Raw genomic sequence first — 22,745 nt, 5'->3', positions numbered from 1 at the left:
TGGATTTGGCCATTATGGGCATTTTAACAATATTAATTCCTCCATGAACATGGGCTATCTTTGCATTTATTTGTGTCCTCTCCAATTTTTTCATCAATATCTTATAGTTTTCAGTGTCCAGATCTTTTACCTCTTTGGTTAAATTTATTTAATCATTTAAATGAATGAATTAATTATTATTTAATAGTTAATTTAATTAATTATATTTAATAATGATTTAATTATTAATTAAATTAATTATAAATTTAAATAATTAAAAGTATTTAATTATTTTTAATATTATTATAAAAGAGGTTGCCTTAATTTCTTTTTCTGATAGTTTGTTAGTATATAGGAATGCAACTGATATTTGTATGTTGATTTTGCAACTTTATTGAATTTGTTCATTCTAATAGTTTTTTTTTTGGTAGAGTCTTTGGGTTTTCTATATGTCATCTGCAAACAGTCAGTTTTAACTCTTCCTTTTTGACTTGGATGCCTTTTATTTCCTTTTCTTGCTTAATGACTCTAACCAGTACTAGTAATATGTTAGATAGAAAGGGTGATAGTAGGCATGTTTGTCTTTTTCCTGATCTCAGAAGAACAGCTTTCAGCTTTTTATTGTTAAGTATGATGTTACCATGGGCTTATCATAGATGGTTTATAATGTTGAGGTACTTTCCATCTATACTTAATTTGTTGAATGTTTTTATCATGAAAGGATATTTAATTTTGTTAAATACTTTTTCTGCATCTATTGAGATAATTATGTAATTTATCCTTTGTTTTATTAGTGTGGTATATCACATTCATAGATTTGTGTATGCTGAACTATCCTTTGCATCCCAGAGATAAATCCCACTTGATCATGGTGTATTATCCTTTTAATGCATTATTGAATTCAGTATGCTAACATTTGGTTGAGAATTTCTACATGTATGTTCATCTGAGATATTGGCCTGTAACTTTTATTTCTTATAGGGTCCTTGTCAGACTTTGGTGTCAGGTGATGCTGGGTTCATAAAATGCATTTGGAATTGTTCTCTTTAATTTTTTTGGAAGATTTTCTCTGTTGGCAGTTTTTGATTACTGATTTAATCTCCTTGTTACTGGTTCAGATTTTCTATTTCTTCATTATTCAATCTTAGTAGGTCCTAATTTTCTAGGAATGTATTCATTTTTTCTAAGTTATCCAATTTGTTGGTGTTGTTCATAATAGTTTTTTATGATCCAATATTTGTATTCCTTTGTATAAGTTGTAATGTCTTCTCTTTCATTTCTAATTTTAATTTTGTCTTGTCTCTTTTTTGAGACAAGAAACAGATCTGTCAACTTTATCTTTTGAAAAAAATTATCTCAGTTTCATTAATTTTTCCTACTGTCTTTCTAGTCTTTATTACATTGACTTCTGCTCTGATCTTTGCTATTCCTTCCTTCTTCTATCTTTAGATTTAGTTTGTTCTTTTTCTAGTTCCTTGAGGTGTAAAGTTATTTATTTGATACTTTCCTTTTTTAAAATGTAGGCATTTATTACTATAAGCTTCCCTCTTTGAACCACATTTGCTTCATCTCTTAAGTTTTGCTAAAGTGTGTTTCCATTTCATTTGTCTCAAGATATTTTTTATTTTTCTTTTGATTTCCTCTTTGACCTATAAGTTGGTCAGCAGTATGTTGATTAACACCCATATATTTATGAATTTACTTGTTATCTTCTTGTAATTGATTTCTAGTTTCATATCATTTTGGTTAGCAAAGATGCTTGATATTATTTTAATTTTCTTAAATGTTATAAAAACTAGTTTTGTCAGACAACGTGTGATCTATTCTGGAGAATGTTTTGTCTGTGCTAGAAAAGAATATTTTCCTGCTGTTGGAGGGAATGTTTTATATCTGTCTGTGAAATCCATCCGATCTAAAATGTAGTTCAAGTCCAAGTTTCTTATTAATTTTCTGTTTGGACTATCCATGAATAAAAGTGGAGTAATCAAGTTCCCTACTTTTATTGTATTGCTGTCTATTTGTCCCTTCAGATCTCTTAATATTTTCTTTGTATATTTAGGTATCCTGATGTTGGGTACATAAATATTTATAATTGCTATATCTAAAATAACAATTCTTTTTAGAGTCTGCATGTCAGTGCATCATCAGTCCCTCATCTACTTCTTCAAGCACATTATAATGAATGATTTCAGGGGCGCCTGGGTGGCTGAGTCTGTTAAGCGTCTGACTTCGGCTCAGGTCACGATCTCGCGGTATGTGAGCTCGAGCCCCGTGTCGGGCTCTGTGCTGACCGCTCAGAGCCTGGAGCCTGTTTCAGATTCTGTGTCTCCCTCTCTCTCTGACCCTCCCCCGTTCATGCTCTGTCTCTCTCTGTCTCAAAAATAAATACACATTAAAAAAAATTTATAATGAATGATTTCCTTTGCTCACTTAGCCTTTCCTCTTGCCACAGCGGAATTTTTTTTTTTTTTTTTAGTTTCTAGAATTTTCTTCCTATTGTTACTCCCTTGGATACCTTCTCAGTTGGATGCTCTCTCCTATAAAACCCTTTTTGTCCTACTACTCTGGGTAAAGTAAATTTTCTCTTCACTACTTAACAGTATTTTCCACAACTTTTAAATTTGTGTATTCAGTTTCTCCCAATGGACTGTGAGATTCACAAGGACAAGAAACAATGTCTTTTGGTATTCTTGTTTCTTCAACACCTGGCAACTGTCCCTAGAATAGATAGATACTCAATAAATACTTCTTGAGGAAATAATTATTTCCAAAATTAAGTAGAATTGGAAGTGGAATTGTTGGCAAATGACACACATTTTAGAAACATTTGATATTTACCTTCAAATTATCCAGAATAAAGTTTGTATCAATTCAAACTTCTGCCAGCAATGTATGAAGCTATCTATTTAATACTACTCTCACTTTTGGGGGGCATTATCTTTAAAATGAATCTTTGCTAATGTTACAGTGGTATTTTAATTTTAATTTTAGAAGAGACTTTGATCTCTTTTATATGTTAATTGGCCACCTATTTTACTTCTATCAATTTTCTACTCATGTCCTTTTTTAATGTTTTTTATTGTTACCTTTGTACTGATTTCTAAAATCTTGTAGTATATTAAATACAGCTCTTTGTCTATGAGATGTTTTGCACCTATTTTCCCTAGATTTTCATTGTACTTTAATTTTATTTTTAATCCACAGAGATTTTAGAATTTTATGGCTTCTATCCCCATCCTTCCACTGAAATTGCTCTTAACTAAAATTACCAATAATCTTGTAGTTATTATATATCTAATGGGCATTTTTCAGAATTCATCTTATTTGATCTACTCAGAACAAAGCAATATAGGTCATAGTTTAGATATTTAGTTTTATTGATTTGAAGCATCTCTGCCACCTCTAAATCATAGCTTTTGAAGTTATTATAATAAAAAATGAAGTTAAGTGCCACTTGGCAAATTTGTTTTTGGTAACATTAAATGCAAATCATCAGGTACAAGCTTTTCAGAAAATCCCTCTGCTTTTATGATTATGGAAATGAGTCAAATAGTGTATGAAACCAAATGCCAGACCTGAAGGAGAAATAAAGAAACTAGCCCAGAGATTGAGAAAGAGTTGGAAGTACAACATTCGAAGCAGAAGTCAGAAATATGGGGCTCTGAAAGAATGTTGTGTTAGTTTCCTAGAGCTGCTGTAAGAAAGTACCACACACTGGATTAAAGCAACAGAAATTTATTCTCTCACAGTTCTAGAGGCTTGAAGTCCCAAATCATTGGCAGAGCCATGCTCCCTCCGAAGCCTGTAGGAGGGAATTCTTCACTACTTTTAACTTCTGGTAGCCCTAGGTATTCTTTGCTTTGTGGCAGCATAACACAAATCTCTGTCTCCATCTCCACATGGACATCTTCCCTCTGTGTCTCTCCCACCCACAAACTTCTGTTTTTATAAGGACAACTTAACCTGATTATATTTGCAAAGACCCTATTTCCAAATGGGGTCACACTTACAGTATTAGAGCTAATGACTTCAACATGCTTTTTTAGGGTATACAATTCAATCCATAACAGATGTGAACCAAGTAAATGGGAGAGAAATGAATCATGTTATATTTCTAGAACAAAGGGTAAAATGCCAAACTGTAAATTGACAAGATAGTTTGAACAATGATTAATTGATTAAGTTGATCAGCATAGAAAAAGGAACATTTGTGGATTTAAGAAATCTAATGAGGGCTGCCTGGGTGGCTCAGTTGGTTAAGTGTCAGACTTTTAATTTCATGGTTCATGAGTTTGAGCCCTGTGTGCCTGCTTGGGATTCCCTCTCTCCTTCTCTCTCTGCCCCTCCCCCACTTGTTCTCTCTCTCAAAATAAATAAACTTAAAAATATATATATATAATGAGAAACTGTTTAATGAAATTCCTCATAATTCCATTTGAATCTGAAGTAAATTTTTGATTTTTTTGGCATGCTAATTTGTTTCTATAAATAAGTTAGTGACAAAGGCAGTTTACTATGATAGGTTGGTATGTAATTAAGATTGATCAAATTCCTTATTATTTTTTAGAGGGGAAAACATAAATATCAAATAGTTGGAAATTGCGAATTTATCTGATATTGAAAATTCAGTTTATGTCTATGGAAAATTTGGTAAAATCTTATTTAAATTGAGGCAGCAAAATTAATCCAATACATGCAATTACATAATCCAATTAAATACAATGTTAGTTTTGACATTTCTTTTTTTTTTTTTCTTCCAAGTTTTTATTTAAATTCAATTAGTTACATATAGGTAGTATTGGTTTCAGGAATAAAATTTACTGATTCATCACTTACACATAATACACAGTGCTCATCAAAACAAGTGTCCTCCTTAATGTCATCACCCATTTAGCCCATCCCCTGCCCACACCCTTCCATCAACCCTCAGTTTGTTCTCTATAGTTGAAAGTCTTATGGTTTGCTTCCCTCTCTGTTTTTATCTTACTTATCCTTCCCTTTCCCTATGTACATCTGTTTGGTTTCTTAAATTCCACATGCTAGTGAAATCCTATGGTGTTTGTCTTTCTCTGACTCATTTTGCTTAGCATAATACACTCTAGTTCCATACACCTTGTTGCAAATGGAAAAATTTCATTCCTATGGCTGAGTAATATTCCATTGTATATATATCATGTCTTCTTTTTCCACTCATCAGCCAATGGACATTTGGGCTCTTTCCAGAATTTGGCTATTGTTAATAGTGCTGTTACATACATCGGGGTGTATGTGTTCCTTTGAATTAGTATTTTGTATCCTTTGGATAAATACCTAGTAGTGCATTTTCTGGGTTCTAGGGTAGTTCTATTTTATCTTTTTGAGGAAACTCTATACTGTTTTCCAGAGTGGCTGCACCAGTTTGCATTCCCACCAACAGTGTAAGAGGATTCCCCTTTCTGCACATCCTCACCAACTTCTATTGTTTCCTCAGTTGTTAATTTTAGCCGTTCTGACAGGTGTGATGTGGTATCTCGTTGTGGTTTTCATTTGTATTTCTTGTTATAGAACAACCCAAAATGGACTTTGAAGATACTCCATAGAGTGTCAGAAACTTGATTACAAAATGACAGATGGAATTGAGAAGATCACCAGACCACAAAGCAGTTGATAACCTAATTTTCAAACTATAGCAGGTCTGATGAGAATCTAGGTCAGTTATTTTGTAAAATGACTATTGTTTTACTTCACTTTATTAACTCTTAGAAAGATAGAACATAGCACAGCAGCATAGACAAAAATTAAGACAGAGCAAGTTGAGATGTAGGGCAAGCAACACAGTTTAAATCACAGTTGTCCAATTACACTAAACAGATATTCACTGATCCCTGCCAAGAGACTGAGTTTGGTTTATGGAGCTGGTCAAAGAATTTGAGAAGTCTTGATTTGGCTAAGATAGCCTAGCTATAATTATGAATAATGCATATCAAACAAGGATAATTATTCAATGGCATTTTTGTATTTCCTAGGGGAATAAAGAAATTTAAAAACATTTAGATAATCAAGTCATAATGATTGTTTAGATATGTTTATTTCTTTGTCCTTTGACTACATTTTTAAAGTTTGCTGGGGCGCCTGGGTGGCTTGGTCGGTTAAGCATCCGACTTCGGCTTAGGTCATGATCTCACGGTCTGTGAGATCGAGCCCCACGTCAGGCTCTGTGCTGACAGCTCAGAGCCTGGAGCCTGTTTCAGATTTTGTGTCTCCCTCTCTCTCTGCCTCAAAAATAAATAAACGTTAAAGTTTGTTTTCTCCTCTTTAACTTTTGGTAGACTAATGTGCTTTTGCACATCTTTTGATAAATCTTAATCTTGCTAATAAAATGTTTGCATGATGTGTAAGTTAAGGTTTTATTTACATTCTAAATCGATTATAATACCATTTACAATTTGCTTACCTGGGTTTCCTCTTTTTCAAGGCTTCATTTTAAGGTTTTCTTCTTCACTAGGGAATTTATTCCTACGTGGTTATTCAGTAGCTTATATATTAAAAAATGCATTTTATTTCACTTGGCATATCTTTAGAGTTAACATTCTTTAGTTGGCAAGCTTTGGGTGGAGCTATTTTCTGAAGTAGTTGAAAATAAAAATATCTCAAGTTGTTTGAGAATGCAAATATGCTACATAAATAGATAAGATAGATAGATAGATAGATAGATGCTAGATAGATAGTAGGCTCTTGTAGTTACTGAGTGCTAAAGACATAGGAAAGGACTTTACATGAATATGGACTTCAGAATTCAAGTTTCTCATACAATATTCATTTTCTTTAAGTCATATAAGCATACACACACGTATAAGTTGCTTTCTCCAACAATTGAAAATAGGCTGCAGCATTCTGAGTTCTGTATTATAACTGTCTTTGATAGTAGGATGAAAAGAATAGAATTGAAAGTTCAAAAGCATCACCTTCAACTATTAAGAAGCAGCATTACTGGAGTTTGCTTGATGTTCCTCTGATAGACAAATGCTTTTTCAACTTGATGTTTCAAGTAGTAGCTCTCTCACTTGCAGCCATTATCTATGAGTGTCTATACCAAGTTAAAAAGTGCTTGGAATACCACCAATGGAAGCTTGTAGAGAGAATTGGCTGTGATGTCATAGACCCTTAAGGGAAACTTCTAGAAGTGAGATTCAGTCATATGAAAGACTAAACAAGAAAGATGCTTACTGAATAAGGTGGGATCCAACAAGGGTGTAGTACAGAATGCAACAATTTATGAATTACTTTTTTCTAAGGTAGCTAAACATAACAACATTTAATGAAGAAAGGCAAACTTACCTATCTGGTATATTTGTGATTCCTGATGATTAATTACTTGAAGATTAATACATTTGAAATTCACCAGTCTTAGAAATGGACGAAAGTGATGAACCTGATCAGCCTATCTCAGCAGGGAGGCAAGAAATTCGAAAGAGAAGACGACCCAGTCAACCAATGGTAGATAAATCCCAGCAGACCGAAGTGACAGAAAAAAAGAAAAATTTGCCTATATCACAATCATCTGGCCCTAAAGCTACCCTTAGTATTGGTAACATTCCTGGAAGTAAAGTCAACTGTGAGCCTTTCAGAGTATCTTCTCAACTTCGGCAAACTTGGGCAAAGAGAAAGCATGTACAGGATATGACTGATAAATCTCTGCAAACAGACACTATTGTAGAAGAGAAAAAAGAAGAAATCAAACCAGTTGGTGAAACAGTGGTACCTGAAGAAATGCCAGCTGCTCTTGGAGAAGCAGTCCCTGAATTTCCAGAAAGTGTTCAGGAAGTAGAAATTCTGACAAGCAGACACTCAATTCAATTCAAAATAGACAGATCTCAGCAGACCAGTTGTACTGGAGACTGGACAATGATGAACATTCCTCAAAAAGAAACAGTGGACAGAGAACAGCAGACGTACTTTAGTGAATCAGAAATAGTGGTAATTGGTAGGCCAGATAGCTCTTTTTCAAAGTCAAATGAAGTTGTGCAGAAACGTAAATCCTCAGGGAAGATTTTCATTAGTGAACATCCTGAATTGCAACCCTCAACAAGTAGAGATGAAGCAATTAGGCAGGTAGGTATTAGCAGATCTTCATTTAGTCAGCAAAGCAAAAAAGGTAGTTTGGTACCTTTAGAAGATGAGCAGTACGTTCTAGGTGAGGTCCAGCCTCCCATTGCAGAGGAGGTCTCTGCTGAAGTGCAACCTACACCAGCTGCGGACATTATTGCAGGAAAGTCCGCTACTGAACTTCAGCCTCCACAAATTGAGGAGGCTCCAGCAGAAAAGGGCCCTGCCAAAATACAGCCAACCCTGGGTGAAGAGGCTCTTTCAGAAGGGCCTCTTGCTGAAGTTCAGTCTCCAAAAGTTGAAGAAGCTCCTGTACAGCCTTTCCCAGATGAGGAGACTCCTGAAGAAGAGGCCCCTGCTAAAGTAGAGTCTATCTCTGCTGAAGAGGCTTTTTCAGAAGAGCCTCTATCAGCTGTGGAGGCCCCTACAGAAGAGGCCTCAGCTGAAGTTCAGTCTCCACCAGCTGAAGAGGCCCCTGCAGAGGTGGCCCCAGCTGAAGTTCATTCTCCACTAGCTGAGGAGGTCCCTGCAGAAGAGGCCCCAGCTGAAGTTCAGTCTCCACCAGCTGAACAGGCCCCTGCAGAGGAGGCCCCAGCTGAAGTTAATTCTCCACTAGCTGAGGAGGTCCCTGCAGAAGAGGCCCCAGCTGAAGTTCAGTCTCTACCAGCTGAAGAGGCCCCTGCAGAGGAGGCCCCAGCTGAAGTTCAGTCTCTACCAGCTGAAGAGGCCCCTGCAGAGGAGGCCCCAGCTGAAGTTCAGTCTCTACCAGCTGAAGAGGCCCCTGCAGAAGAGGCCCCAGCTGAAGTTCAGTCTCCACCAGCTGAGGAGTCCCCTGCAGAAGAGGCCCCAGCTGAAGTTAATTCTCCACTAGCTGAGGAGGTCCCTGCAGAAGAGGCCCCAGCTGAAGTTCAGTCTCTACCAGCTGAGGAGGCCCCTGCAGAGGTGGCCCCAGCTGAAGTTCAGTCTCTACCAGCTGAGGAGGGCCCTGGAGAGGAGGCCCCAGCTGAAGTTCAGTCTCCACCAGCTGAGGAGTCCCCTGCAGAGGAGGCCCCAGCTGAAGTTCAGTCTCTACCAGCTGAACAGGCCCCTGCAGAGGTGGCCCCAGCTGAAGTTCAGTCTCTAGAAGCTGAGGAGTCCCCTGCAGAGGAGGCCTCCGCTGAAGTTCAGTCTCTACCAGCTGAAGAGGCCCCTGCAGAGGTGGCCCCAGCTGAAGTTCAGTCTCTAGAAGCTGAGGAGTCCCCTGCAGAGGAGGCCCCAGCTGAAGTTCAGTCTCTACCAGCTGAAGAGGCCCCTGCAGAGGTGGCCCCAGCTGAAGTTCAGTCTCTAGAAGCTGAGGAGTCCCCTGCAGAGGAGGCCCCAGCTGAAGTTCAGTCTCTACCAGCTGAACAGGCCCCTGCAGAGGAGGCCCCAGCTGAAGTTCAGTCTCTAGAAGCTGAGGAGTCCCCTGCAGAGGTGGCCCCAGCTGAAGTTCAGTCTCTACCAGCTGAGGAGGGCCCTGGAGAGGAGGCCCCAGCTGAAGTTCAGTCTCCACCAGCTGAGGCCCAAGTTGAAGTTTATTCTCCACCAGCTGAGGAGGCCCCTGTAGAAGAGGCCCGAGCTGAGGTTCAGTTTCCACCAGCTGAGGAGACCCCTGCAGAAGAGGCTCCAGCTGAAGTTCAGTCCCCACCCGCTGAAGAGGCCCCTGCAGAGGAGGCCCCATATGAAGTTCTGGCTCCACCAACTGAGGCCCCAGCTGAAGTTCAGTCTCTACCAGCTGAGGAGGCTCCTGAAGAAAATACCTCATATGAAATTTGGTCTCCATCAGCTGAGGAGGCCTCTGCTGAACTTTGGTCTCCGTCAACTGAAGACACTACTTTAGAAATGGTCTCTGTTGACAAACAGTTTCCAGAAGCCAAGGAGGACTTTATTACACAAATATCTGTAGAAAATGACCTTATTCCACCATCTGAACAAACTGCTGCATATGAGGCTCTGGTAGACCATGTGTCTACTGAATATCAAAATCTCCAGACTGATGTCCCAGGGATAAAATTAGAATCAAAGGTTTTGGAAGATCAGCAAAAACTCGAAGAGCCTTTGGAACTGGATCCTGTCCCTGAAGATTTGTCTAATATCAAGAAAGAACAGGTTCCTACCTTTGAAATAGAGGGTGTCATCCATGTACAACTAGAATAGAGGCCTCTTCCTCAGCTCTAATTAGCTCTTAACTAAGCTAGCAATCAGAAGCTACAGGCTTCTGGACATACACACTTAAGAAAAGTATAGGTTTCTGGAAGTAAATACCTAAAAGGAAATCCCAAGATGTGGACTGCTGGCTGGAAAATGAACAATAAAAACTAGTGGTTTAAAATTACTATGCTATTTTCATTCAAACATAGCATATATGAAATACCCATTTAGAAATGAAGTTGATGATTGAAATAATTACTTAAAATATCATTTCTATAATAAACCTTATGGAAAAGGGTAAAGTATACTCTACAGCTATATTTTATTTTCACTATATGTAGCTTGTAGTGGAAAAGGCATTTTCTTTGCTGTAGTTCTCTCATCTACTTTAAATTCCTTGAGTTTGTCACACAGCTAAAGGTATGTGTTTTTTTCTCTTCATTATAATACCCCATATCTCTAATTCTCTTTCTATTTGATTCCTTCTGAGACAAGTGTTCCTTTCCTGTTTTCATCCCTATCTTGCATATTTTACAGTCCCATATCTGGATCGGGAAACTTAAATCCTTTATAAAAGCCTTAATTTAATGAAGATAACCTGGATAAAGTATTTTAAAAGGCATGTAAACATAAAGAAAAATATACTTAGCCTCAAGGGTATATTTCCACTTTTAATTTCATTTCAACTTAGAATGTGGTGAGTCCTTTGGAAGCTTGGCTTGTTTTTTGTACTTTGAACTTGTTGTGAAGAGTATTGAATTAGTAGTTGTAGTACAGTACTCTCCCCTTATCCACATTAAAAAATTTTTTAAAAATGTTTATTTATTTTTAAGAGAGAGAGATACAGAGTGTGAGCAGGGGAGGTGCAGAGAGAGAGGAGACACAGAGAGCCTAACAGTCTCTAGGCTCCAAGCTGTCAGCATGAGCACGAAGTAGGGCTTGAACCCATGAGATGTGGGATCATGACCTGAGCTGAAGTCAGGTGCTTAACTGACTGAGCCACCCAGGCACCCCTTCACTTTTGCTTTCCATAGTTTCACTTACCCATGGCCAACTGTGGTCCAGAAGAATATCTTCTTTCTGATGTACCCTCCCTTGAAGGTCAATAGTAGCCTAACGCTGTGTCACAATGCCTTCACCTGACCTGTCACTTGACTACATCTCATCATGTAGGCATTTTATCACCTCACAACATCACAAGGAGAAGAGTTGAATACAGTACAACAAGATATTTGGGAGGGAGAGATCACACGCACATGAATTTTATTATAGGATATTGTTATAATTATTCAATTTTATTATTTGTTATTGTTGTTAATCTCTTACTGTGCCTTATTTATAAGTTAAGCTTTATCATAGGTATGTATGCATAGGAAAATGCAGTATACATAGCACTTGGTACTACCCATGATTTCAGGCATTCGCTGGGGCTCTTTGAAGGTATCCTCTGTGGATAAGGGAGGAATACTGATTAATCTATTCACATTTTTAAAGAGCAATTATAGGTTATTATAAGATATCTGTTAATAAAGGACATCACGGTTTTTATGGTTATGACAACTTTTGGGAAAATATTTTCTTTAGCTATAATTCAGTTGCTACATGCTGAAATAATGAGATGTTTCTCTCAAAAAGTTTAATTTGGTTAGTATATTTTTCTGTTTAGCAAAAACTCTGATGATTCCAGACTTTGATACAATTTGATGCCCTATAATTGTTGGATATTTCTCACATTCTTCATTACGTCTGTACAGTGTGTGACAAGAGCATGTGATCTTTTTAAGTGTTTTTTTTAAAGAATTTTATAAGTTTTTGTAAGTGAAATCTTTTTAAATACATGCTAGATATGAGGTTGAGAAACATTCTAGAATACTTGAATGAGGGTTGCTTTTTTTGTTATTTCCAAGTCCTTTTTATTTTGTTTTCTGAGATGCTTAAAATCCAGTGAAACTCTTTTCTAAATTTGAAGGTTTTTAAGGTTTTTATTTAAATTCATTAGTTAACATATAATGTAATATCAGTTTCAGGTGTACAATATAGTGATTCAACACATCCATATATGACCAGGCGCTCATCACGACAAGTGCACTCCTTAATCCCCATGACCTGTTTAATCCATCCCTTCACTCCCCTTCCTGCTGGTAACCATCAGTTTGTTCTCTATAGTTAAGAGTCAGTTTCTTGGTTTGTCTCTCTGTCTCTTTTTTCCCCTTTGCTCATTTGTTTTGTTTCTTAAATTCCATATATGAATGAAATCATATGATATTTGTCTTTTTCTGATGGACTTATTTCACTTAGTATAATACTGTCTGGATCCATCCATGTCATTGCAAGTGGCAAGATTTCATTCTTTTTTATGGCTGAATAATATTCCATAGTGTGTGTATTTGTGTGTGTGTGTGTGTGTGTGTGTGTGTCTGTGTGTGTATACATCTTCTTTATCCATTCATCAATTTATGGACACTTGGGCTGTTTCGATAATTTGGTTATTGTAAATAATGCTACTATAACAATCAAGTTAGTATTTTTATATTCTTTGGATAAATAGTAGTGCAGTTGTTGAATCACAGGATAGTTCTATTTTTTTTTTTAATTTTTTTTTCAACGTTTTTATTTATTTTTGGGACAGAGAGAGACAGAGCATGAACAGGGGAGGGTCAGAGACAGAGGGAGACACAGAATCTGAAACAGGCTCCAGGCTCTGAGCGGTCAGCACAGAGCCCGACGCGGGGCTCGAACTCATAGACCGTGAGATCATGACCTGAGCTGAAGTCGGATGCTTAACCGACTGAGCCACCCAGGCGCCCCTCCAATACTTGTTTTTTTTGTGTTGTTGATTTTAGCCATTCTGACAGTTGTGGGGTAATATCTTGTAGTTTTGATTTGCAGTTCCTTGATAAGTGATGTTGAGCATCTTTTCATGTGTCTGTTGGCCATCTGTAATGTCTTATTTGGAGAAATATCTGTTCATGTTTTCTGCCCATTTAAAAAAAATTTTTTTTAATGTTTATTTATTTTTGAGAGAGAGAGAGAGAGAGAGAGAGAGAGAGAGAGTACAGCGGGGGAGGGTCAGAGAAAGAGGGACACACAGAATCCGAAGCAGGCTCCAGGCTCTGAGCTGCCAGCCCAGAGTCCAATGCGGGGCTCAAACTCATGAACTGCGAGATCATGACTTGAGCTGAAGTTGGACACTTAACTGACTGAGCCACCCAGGTGGCCCTCTACCCATTTTTTAAAATTGGATTATTCATTCCTTTGGGTGCTGAGTTTTGTAAGTTTTTTATATATTGTTGGATACTAACCCTTTATTGAATATGTCATTTGCAAATATCTTCTCCTTTTTTTAGGGTTGCCTTTTGGTTTTGTTGATTGTTTCCTTCACTGTGCAGAAGTTTTTTATTTATTTAGTTCCATTGGTTTATTTTTGCTTTTGTTTCCCTTGCCTCAGGAGACATATCTAGAAAAATGTTGCTATGGCCAATGTCAGAGAAATTACTGCCTGTGTTTTCTTCAAGGATTTTTATGGTTTCCTGTCTCAGGTCTTTAATCCATTTTGAATTTATTTTTGTGTATGGTGAAAGAAAGTTGTCCAGTTTCATTCTTTTGCATTTTGCTGTCCAGTTTTCCCAACACTATTTGTTGAAGAGACAGTCTTTTTCCCATTGGATATTTTTTTCCTGTGTTGTCAAAGATGAATTGGCCATATAATTGTGGGCTTTTTTCTGGGTTTTCTATTCTGTTCTATTGATCTGTGTCTTTTTTTAATGCTAAATACCATACTGTTTTGATTACTGTAGTTTTGTAATATAACTTGATGTTTGGAATTGTGACGCCTCCAGCTCTGCTTTTCTTTTTCAAGATTGCTTTGGCCATTTGGGATCTTTTGTGGTTCTATACAAATTTTAGGATTGTTTGTTCTAGCTCTGTGAAAAATGCTGTTGTTATTTTGATAGAGATTGCATTAAATGTGTAAATTGCTTTGGGTAGTAATTTAATTTCTCTTTCTGCTGTTTCATTATTGGTATGTGGAAATGCAATAGATTTATATATATTGATTTTGTATCCTGGGATTTTACTGAATTCATTTATTAGTTCTAGCTTTTGCCAATTTTTTTTTTATTGTAGTTAACTTCTAGTTTCATAGTGTTGTGGTCAGAAAAAGTGCATGGTATGACTTCAAACAAAACAAAAAAACCCCCAGTAGAACAGAAATCTGTAGGGTTTTCTATTTAAAATACATCACTGTAAATAGAGACAATTTTACTTCTTCCATTCTAATTTGGATGACTTTCATATCTTTTTCATACCTAATTACTCTGGCTAGGACTTCCAGTGCTATGTTGAATAAAAGCGGCAAGAATGGGAATCCCTGTCTTGCTCCTGATCTTAGAGGGAAAGCTTTCAGCTTTTTACCTTTGAGTATGATGTCAGCTGTGGGCTTGTCACGTGTGGCCTTTATTATGATAAGTTAAGTTCCTTACATATCCAATTTGCTTATAGTTTTTATCATGAAAGAATGTTCATTTTGTCAATGCTTTTTCTGCATCTATTGAGATGATTATATGACTAACACCCATTTTTTGTTTGTTATGGTCCTCTGTGACTAATGAGTGCAAATCTTGTTGGCTTTCAGAAGTAGATAATTTAGGGACCCAATCCTTTGGTAGCAGTCTTAAAAGGTGGGGAACTAGATATGTGGTTCAAACTCTTTACTCCTGAAGAACTTGGGAGTTGGGGAGTTCCTGCCTGATTGTATTGTGCTGTGCTTGGTATGTGTTATAACAATTTTTTAAAAATCTTTTTTATGTCCATAGTATCTTTATTGATATTCTGTTTGTAGTTAAGGTATAAATATTGGTAACTGTTTTCTCTCTCAGTCTCTTTCTTTATCTCTCCTTTTTCAAATCAGTCTGGCTTGAGGTTCATTCAGTTTTACTGATCTTTCAAATAATCAACCCTCAGTTTCATTTATGTCCCTATTTATTTCAAAAGAAAATTCATTGACTTCTCTCATCTTTATTATTTCTATCTTTCTGCTTACTTCTACTTCCTTATGTACTTTTTCTAGTTTTTTTTTAACAGATGGAATCTGATGCCATTGATTTAGTTTTTATTTCTTTTCAAATGTGGTCTTTTAGTGTTGCACATTTGTCTCAGCAATGTTTTAGCTGCATTCCATAAATTCCAATAACCTATGCTTTCATTGTCATTCAGTTCAAATGTTTTATAATTTTGTTTTTGATTTATTATTTGATATATGAGTTACTCGCCAATGTGTTATTTGATTTCTAAATATTTGGGAATTTTCCAGATTTATTTTTGCTATTGATTTTTAATTTAATTATGTTTTTGTCATAAAATATACTTGGTTTGATTTGACCTTTCCAATTTATTGAGATTTGTTTCATAGTCTAGCATATGACCTATTTTGGTAAGTGCTCTGTGTTCTAAAATATTCTATTGTTTTTGGTTGGAGGGCTCTATAAATGTCAGTTTTAGAATCAACAATTGGTTGATAGTGTTGTTTACTTCTATATTATTACTGATTTTCTATCCACTTGTTCTCTAGATTATTAAGAGAGGTATGCTGAAATCCCTGACTATACTTGCGGATTTGTCGATTTCTCCCTGAAGTTCTATCAGTTTTTGCTTCATGTATCTTGAAGCTTTGGTATTAACTGCATAAATTTAGAATTATTGTCTTCTTGATAAAGATTCCTTTTATCCCTGGTAATATCCTCTCATCAGTAACTTTGTCACTTGTCAGGTTTAGATCCTTAATATTCTTTGCTTGGTTTACTGTGGCTATTATGTGCTTTTCCTATTTTAGTCTTTCTTCTTCTAAATAATCTTTCCTTTATTGCCAGAGGTATTTATTTTATAATATACATCTGCTCATGCAGTCATTTGCTTACAGAAAACATATTATATTCCTTAAATTCCTTAAAATGATAGTCATGGCCCTTTACATCTACTATAACCTACTTTATATCACCCTTGTTAAGTATGGGGTAGTGGTATAAAATGAAGGTTAAAATCATGACTGCCAGTTAGCAAATCCCGACTCCCTAACTTATGAGCTGATTAGCTATTTTGGGTTAGCTAACTTCTCTGTTCCTCATTTACTCATCTGAAAAATAAGAATGATAAGCATAACACCTAACCAATAGAATTGTTGTAACAAAATAGTTAATCCATATTAAGTTCTTTGAATGGTACCTAGTACACAATCAGCAAAAATGCTTGTTCCTTCTCTCATCATCATTACTTGTATTACTTGCATACTTCCTTTCTTGTGACATTTCTTTTTCTATTTAAGTTCTTACCATACCTGGCAATGATTGTTATGCTACAGCTGCCTCTTATTTGTCCATTGTGTTTTAGTCATTTGTTCCCTAGAGAGTTTGGGTCATATTTAAAGTTTTTATTTTAGCTGGCAGTTACTTTGCTTTGGTTTAGCATACAGGTCCTGGACTGCTTTTATGGGCTATGGTTCCAATGAAAATTTAATTTTCAAAGACTTTGTGGTGCTATTTTGGTCTACTCTTTTCTTCGGAATTTCTACTGATTTGTGATGAAGCCACCTGAGGGAGGAAAGAGGAGCTTTCCCTGGATGGGCTGCCTGGTGCCTTTAGGGTGGAGAAAGGGAGTTTCATTCTCACCAAGAATAAGGAGCTTCCCTGATAGGCAGAATCGTCCTTGCTGGTGCCCCTGTCACCCTGTGTCTCTTTCTGGAGGATGGAGCATCTCAGGCCCATGATTCTATTCCTTCCTGCCTACTCAATGATACAATTTAGTAAATCTCTCCCTTTCCTCCTGCATCATCAGTGTTTCATCAAGTTTCATCAAAGTTTCTACTCATTCTCATTAGCTTTCAAACATGTTTTTTATTTTTACCTATCTTAAATAAGCAAATAAACAGACCTCCTTTCATACTTTCTCTTTAAGCTACTGCTCCATTTCTTGGCTTTCATTGACAGCAAGTTCTATACTCAATTAGTCTCTGTCCCATTCTCTCGAATCTGTTCTCTTTTTTATTTTTATTTTTTTAAGTTTTATTTGAGAGAGAGCGAGGCAGCATGCAAACAGGGGAGGGAGCAGAGGGAGAGAGAGAGAGAATTCCCAAGGAGGCTCCCCACAGATGTGAGGCTCAATATGGGGCTTGATGTGGGGCTCCATACAGGCTGGACACAGAGCTCAATCCCAGGACCCTGGAGTCATGACCTGAGCCAAAATTAAGAGTCAGATGCTAAACGACTGAGCCACTGTGCTGTCCCCTCTCAAATCTGTTCCAAACAGGCTTTCACTCCTATAGCTCCACTGAAACTGCTCTGGCAAAGAGAAGTAGTCACTGACAAATCCAGTAGGTAACACTCATCCTCATTTGGTCCAGTAACACAATTTAATACAGTTGATCATTTGCATTAGATATTCTTCCTTCCTTGAATTATCATCGTTCTTTGCTTCTGGGATGCTTTCCTCCTATCTTATTGACTAATTACTCTCAATCTTCTTTGCTGATTTCTCCCCATCTCCCAGCCTCCTAATGCTGAAGAAACCCAGAGTTCTGTTCCTGTCTCTTCTTTTCTCTTTCTTTCCTCTCCTACATTCACTTCCTTAGTGAGCTCATTTAATCTTGTGGCTCAAATCCCATCTATATCATCTGATGGTTTATATCTCCCCAGTCAGATTTCTCAGATGGCTTACTCAAAATATACACTTGTATGACTGATAGATATCTTTCCACTGTAAAGGTGCACCAATTTTGAAATAGCCGGAATGTTTTTCATCTCCATCAGTATAGTTTTATTTGCACCTGAGACAACAAAACCAATTTTGAGAACATGACTAGCTAGCTATGAAAGACAGGAACACTTATGTTGGCACATTGCATCCTGAGAAGTGCAGTTCTAGAAGAAAAGACAGAAACAGGGATAAGATGGAGAAGTGGGAAAAATCCTTTGCTTTGAGCATACTTTGATATTATAAATCAAAATATGCTCAATTATCTTAGAGTGTCATGTAGCTACATGGGAGAAGGAGGTTGGGTAGAAATTTTTATCTCCTTCAGCAGAACTCCAAGAATGAGTCTTGAAAAGAGAATTTGAAGTTACTCTTCAGGTCATAAGAGATACTTCTAAGACCATCAACCAGATACAATTCCCAGATCATCCCAAGAGTTATTATGAAGCCAAGTACACATAACCGAACTGGCAAACAAAATATATCTCTGAGAATGTGAAGGTGTGGAATCTACTTTTATAATAGCATAAAAGTGAAATTAAAAAAATTAATATAAACTCTTGGCTATTGGCACGACTCTTTAATTTGACACAAGAAATTTCTTTTGAGATGCTTTTCTTTTTATTAGGTTTTATCACAGGACTCACATGTGCATTCCTACTTATGCCTAGAAAAAAAAAGACAAGGAATTGTTTTATGGCTGTGATAGCCAATATTATTGTTAATTTGGTTAGGCAATAGTACCAAGTTATAAATAACTGGGTTATTTAACTAAGTATTTAGATTTAAGTATTTGACTATTGCTGTGTTGATATTTTTAAGATGTGGATAATAGCTATAAGGTGACGTTAAGTACAGATTACCTTGGATGATGTAGGTGAGCCTCATCCAATCAGTTGAAGGGCTTATGAGCAAAAATAGAGGTTTCCTGGTGAGGAAATTTTGTCTTGAGACTGAAACATCAATGCTTGTCTGAGTTTCCAGACTGCCAGCCTACCGTATGGATTTTGGATTTGGCAGTTCCTATAGTTGTGGAAGGCAATTCCTTAAAATTATATACATATACATACATTACATATGTATTTATATACATTCATGACAAAAAGTATTATATAAATAAATAACTAAGTGAGGAGTATTATATAAATATCTCTTATTGACTCTGTTTCTCTGGAGAATCTTATATAATGGTTATGTTTGAGTTTGAGATCATGAGTGTCTTTTTTTACTTTTCTATTTACCACATTTCCCTTAATGAACATATTTTACTATTTCAGTAAAAGAACATAAACTGGGTTTGACCAAGCTCCCAAGTTCCCAAGCTCAGGAACTGTTAAGAAAATTTTGAAAACTAGACTCCAGAATTAAACAACATAATTTCAGTGATGAGAAATTGTCACTTTTGGCTTTGCTAGAGAGATATTTGCAATTTGCATGCATAGTTGGGCCAACCCAAATTATGTATTTGGAATTTCAAACCAATCTTGATATTTTCCCCTTAAAGCTTGTTTTAACTGTCGCCATGGGAATTGATGATTAGAAAGACTTTATGGCTATGGTGAGAACTGGCATAGAGACAAAAGCAAACAAAAACAAAAACAAAACAATAAAACCAAAAGAAATCATGTAGTATGTCACAATCAAGTAATGTCACAGAATAAATCATATTACCATATTACTGGCTCATTTACTTTACTGATGAGGTTTCTGAATTAGCAGATTAGAAAAACATGTTAGACTTAGTATATCCTGATTTTAGGATTTGATGAGATTTCTTTTTCTTTTGATGATGAGAGAATATGAAGAACGGCAGGCTGGATATGATTTGATTTAGGTGTTGAGTTATTGAAACCACCTGATAAAGTCTTGAATTAATGCACTTTTATTGGAGTGAAAGGGAAATGTATTTGAGATTTATTATGGAGACACACAAATAATGGTACTCACTGACTGGATGCCAATCTCAGTGGAAAAAGGAACATTTCACATGATTTCACAGTTTGGACATGTAAGGATATATGTATTCCATTCACTAAAAAGGGGAAAATAGACACAGAAACATATGTTGGGGAAGAGAAATTAGAGATGACAATTTTAGGTTTGGATAATCTGACTTTTAGGTGCTTTTGGTACACCCAGATGGAGATATTCAGTAGGCAACAAAAATGTCTTCTATAGCTCAGGGAACACCCAAATGCTTCATGTGACTGGTAAGTCACACTTAAGTCTAAGGAAACATCAAGAATTTTCCTTGTAGTAAAGGAGGAGAGGATATTTGATATCTCTGGGATAATAAATTATTAAGGAATAGTTTTTAAATGGAAGTGAATGAGTAGTTTTATATGGTAAGGAGAAGATGCTGGTAGATAAGAATATGTTAAGGCTCTATTAGATATCAGATAAAAGAGAAAAAAGGCATATTAATAACAATAAAGCTACAACAGATATATGAAAAAGAATGGCTGAGAGAATAACATGCAGAGAACTTGACTAATGCAAAGCAGGACTTCTTTCTCTAGGACAGAAATAAGTAAGGAGTAAGCATAGATGTTAGGGAGAAAAGAGTTAAAGCATCAGGCCTGTGATTCATTTCTGCCCTGATTACTGGGGTAATGTTTCTGAGGGAAAGAAAAGAAGGCAGGTGACCTGTTCTCATTCTTAGTAAACATGGTAACTGGTCCTTTGGGTGATATTTATTAGGAGGAGAATCCTTATCTATGGAATGTTCTTTATAAGCTGTCCCTGGCTTATAATTGCTTATGGGAATGCATCTGGGATTCATGGATTTATGAGACATAGTTCATGTAAAATGTCACAGAAGTTCTATAATTATCTGGGATATAAAATAAAGATGTTTCATAATTGAACCCTCCTGATTATATGAGGTAATCCACAAACCTCACTAGGAGACCTCATCTATTCTGGGTCACATGGCTCCTGTACAATATGGAAAGGAAGGGCCTAGGGAGCCATACAGGGTATCCAAGACTTCTCTCTCTTTGTGCCTCTAGATTGCTTATGTGCTTGATATTATTATTAAAAGTTGAAATATGTAAGGTCTTTGATATGTGTGGTTTTGATTTGATTAATTTCATAGTATGTGTTGTGTAGGATGTTAATTTGGTGGGTTGGAGACACAATGTATTTTCTCCATGGATTATGAGCATGATATAAGCTAAGAGTAAGGGGATTGAAAGGTGAGATATAATACAATGTTAAAATTTTGACTAGTATGTGTGGGGGAATGGAAGAGGAAGTTAACCAGGAAGTGATTGCAAAGAGGGACCGAGATGTAGCTATGGTAAGAATGGGAAGCATAAATGGGAACAGCTAGGTCGCACTAATAGAAATGGTACCTAGAATGTGAGAGAGGTACCTGCCATGTTCCACTCTTCACTAGAAGATACATTTCTTCTGGGCTGTGATATATTAACCAGAAAACATTTATGGTCAACCAAACAGATGTTAGGGACTTGGCTCAATATTATGTCAAATATTGGACAGTGGAAATATTAGAGACATTTAGCTAAGAAAGAAGAGGACTTCAGAACAGGCCTAAGATAATTGAACTAGAATCAACGATTGGAAGTTATGGGTGATTTTTTTTGGCAATTTAATGAGGCATTTAAAAAAGCTGTCCAAAGAAAGTAAACCCTTAACGTAGAGATTTGATCATCCCCTAGAGATTTTAATGCAACAAGGCTGAGGAGAGGCCCAAGAATGTGTATTTTTTTAAACTCCACAGGATAATTTATCACATAGCCAGATTTTGGATCGCGGAGCTGATTGATGTAGTGGATATTTGAGCCTCTAGAATACTTGAGCTAGATGATAGTTCAGATCCTTTCTAAACTGAGATTGCATGAGTCTGCAATTGACCACATACTGGAGACCAGCAGTGGTTGTCTTCGAATTAAGTACCAACCCTTATGCAGCCTTTTCTTATAGCTTTATGGAACAGTTGGCTTCTTGATAATTAGTTTGTTTTCTGTGGCTGTCCAACACTTGGCCTGCCCATTGCTTAAGATATGACTCACTTATGGGATCTTAATCAGATGATGGGAAGCCTGATACAAGTGAGCTATCTAGATACTCATCAGTGCTAATCTGTGTCTGAAGTGCTTTAGTCAGAAATACTAGCATAAGTGCACTTCAAAGCTGAGTTCTTATACTCATGTATAAGGAGGTAACTTGGGAATTCTAATTTTGGAGACCTCCAACTGTGGCAGAGGATGGAGCATGTCAGGGGTCCTGGTTTGCCATTCTTCAGTGTCTCTGTTGACCATCATGTCAATGTTCAAAATTCTGGACATGGTATCAAAAGAAATAGCTGAGAAAATTTCCCCTACAATATCAATGGAAAGGGAAAGTTACTAATGATATTTCTTTCTACAAAGTACATCTTCAACAGTTCTAGGGACAATGGCTTCACAGAGGAGGGGTCAAGCATTTCCTCCCAAGGTGTTCTGTCAGACTTCAACTCTCTTGTAACCAAAAACATAATAATCCCTGCTCCTCTGGAGCATGATAGACTGAATGTAGCTTTTAACATTTTTTTTTCTTTTAGTTATGTCATTCTCATGAAAGGATGCTGCTTTCTCTTTAAATGATGATCACAAACTCTAAGTTTTTAGTTAGATACCCCCTCAGCCAAAGTTTCCTAAATGTGCCTGATGGTAAAAGTCATCTGGGGACTTATTAAAAATACAACTTCTCAGGTCTTAGCCCTGAAAATTCAGATTCAGTGGCTCTCAGGTAGGCCTGGTAAT

General features: G+C 36.6%; 1 protein-coding gene across 1 annotated transcript; it reads left to right on the top strand.

Moving 5' to 3' along the window:
* Positions 1–7,371: 7,371 nt before the first annotated feature.
* Positions 7,372–10,239, top strand: FSCB (fibrous sheath CABYR binding protein). Its single transcript, XM_047074734.1, has 3 exons — positions 7,372–8,547; positions 8,752–9,603; positions 9,688–10,239. Exons 1-3 carry the CDS (start codon positions 7,372–7,374, stop codon positions 10,237–10,239), a joined length of 2,580 nt encoding a protein of 859 aa, XP_046930690.1.
* The last annotated feature ends 12,506 nt before the right edge of the window (positions 10,240–22,745 follow it).

Source organism: Lynx rufus, unplaced genomic scaffold, assembly GCF_022079265.1.
Source record: "Lynx rufus isolate CCGP_SWC_20201006 ecotype Redwood Valley unplaced genomic scaffold, mLynRuf1.p SCAF_13, whole genome shotgun sequence".
Taxonomy (NCBI): Eukaryota; Metazoa; Chordata; class Mammalia; order Carnivora; family Felidae; genus Lynx; species Lynx rufus.
The sequence above is the reverse complement of the archived record's forward strand: the minus strand, read 5'-3'. Positions and strand labels throughout refer to the sequence as shown.

Bases quoted from the DNA above. Each gene is read 5' to 3' on its own strand.
- FSCB (XM_047074734.1), top strand. From the start codon at position 7,372: ATGGACGAAAGTGATGAACCTGATCAGCCTATCTCAGCAGGGAGGCAA. The intron at 8,548-8,751 runs GTGGCCCCAGCT...GCCCCTGCAGAG, and splicing joins CTGAAGAGGCCCCTGCAGAG to GAGGCCCCAGCTGAAGTTCA. The intron at 9,604-9,687 runs GCCCAAGTTGAA...CCACCAGCTGAG, and splicing joins TTCAGTCTCCACCAGCTGAG to GAGACCCCTGCAGAAGAGGC.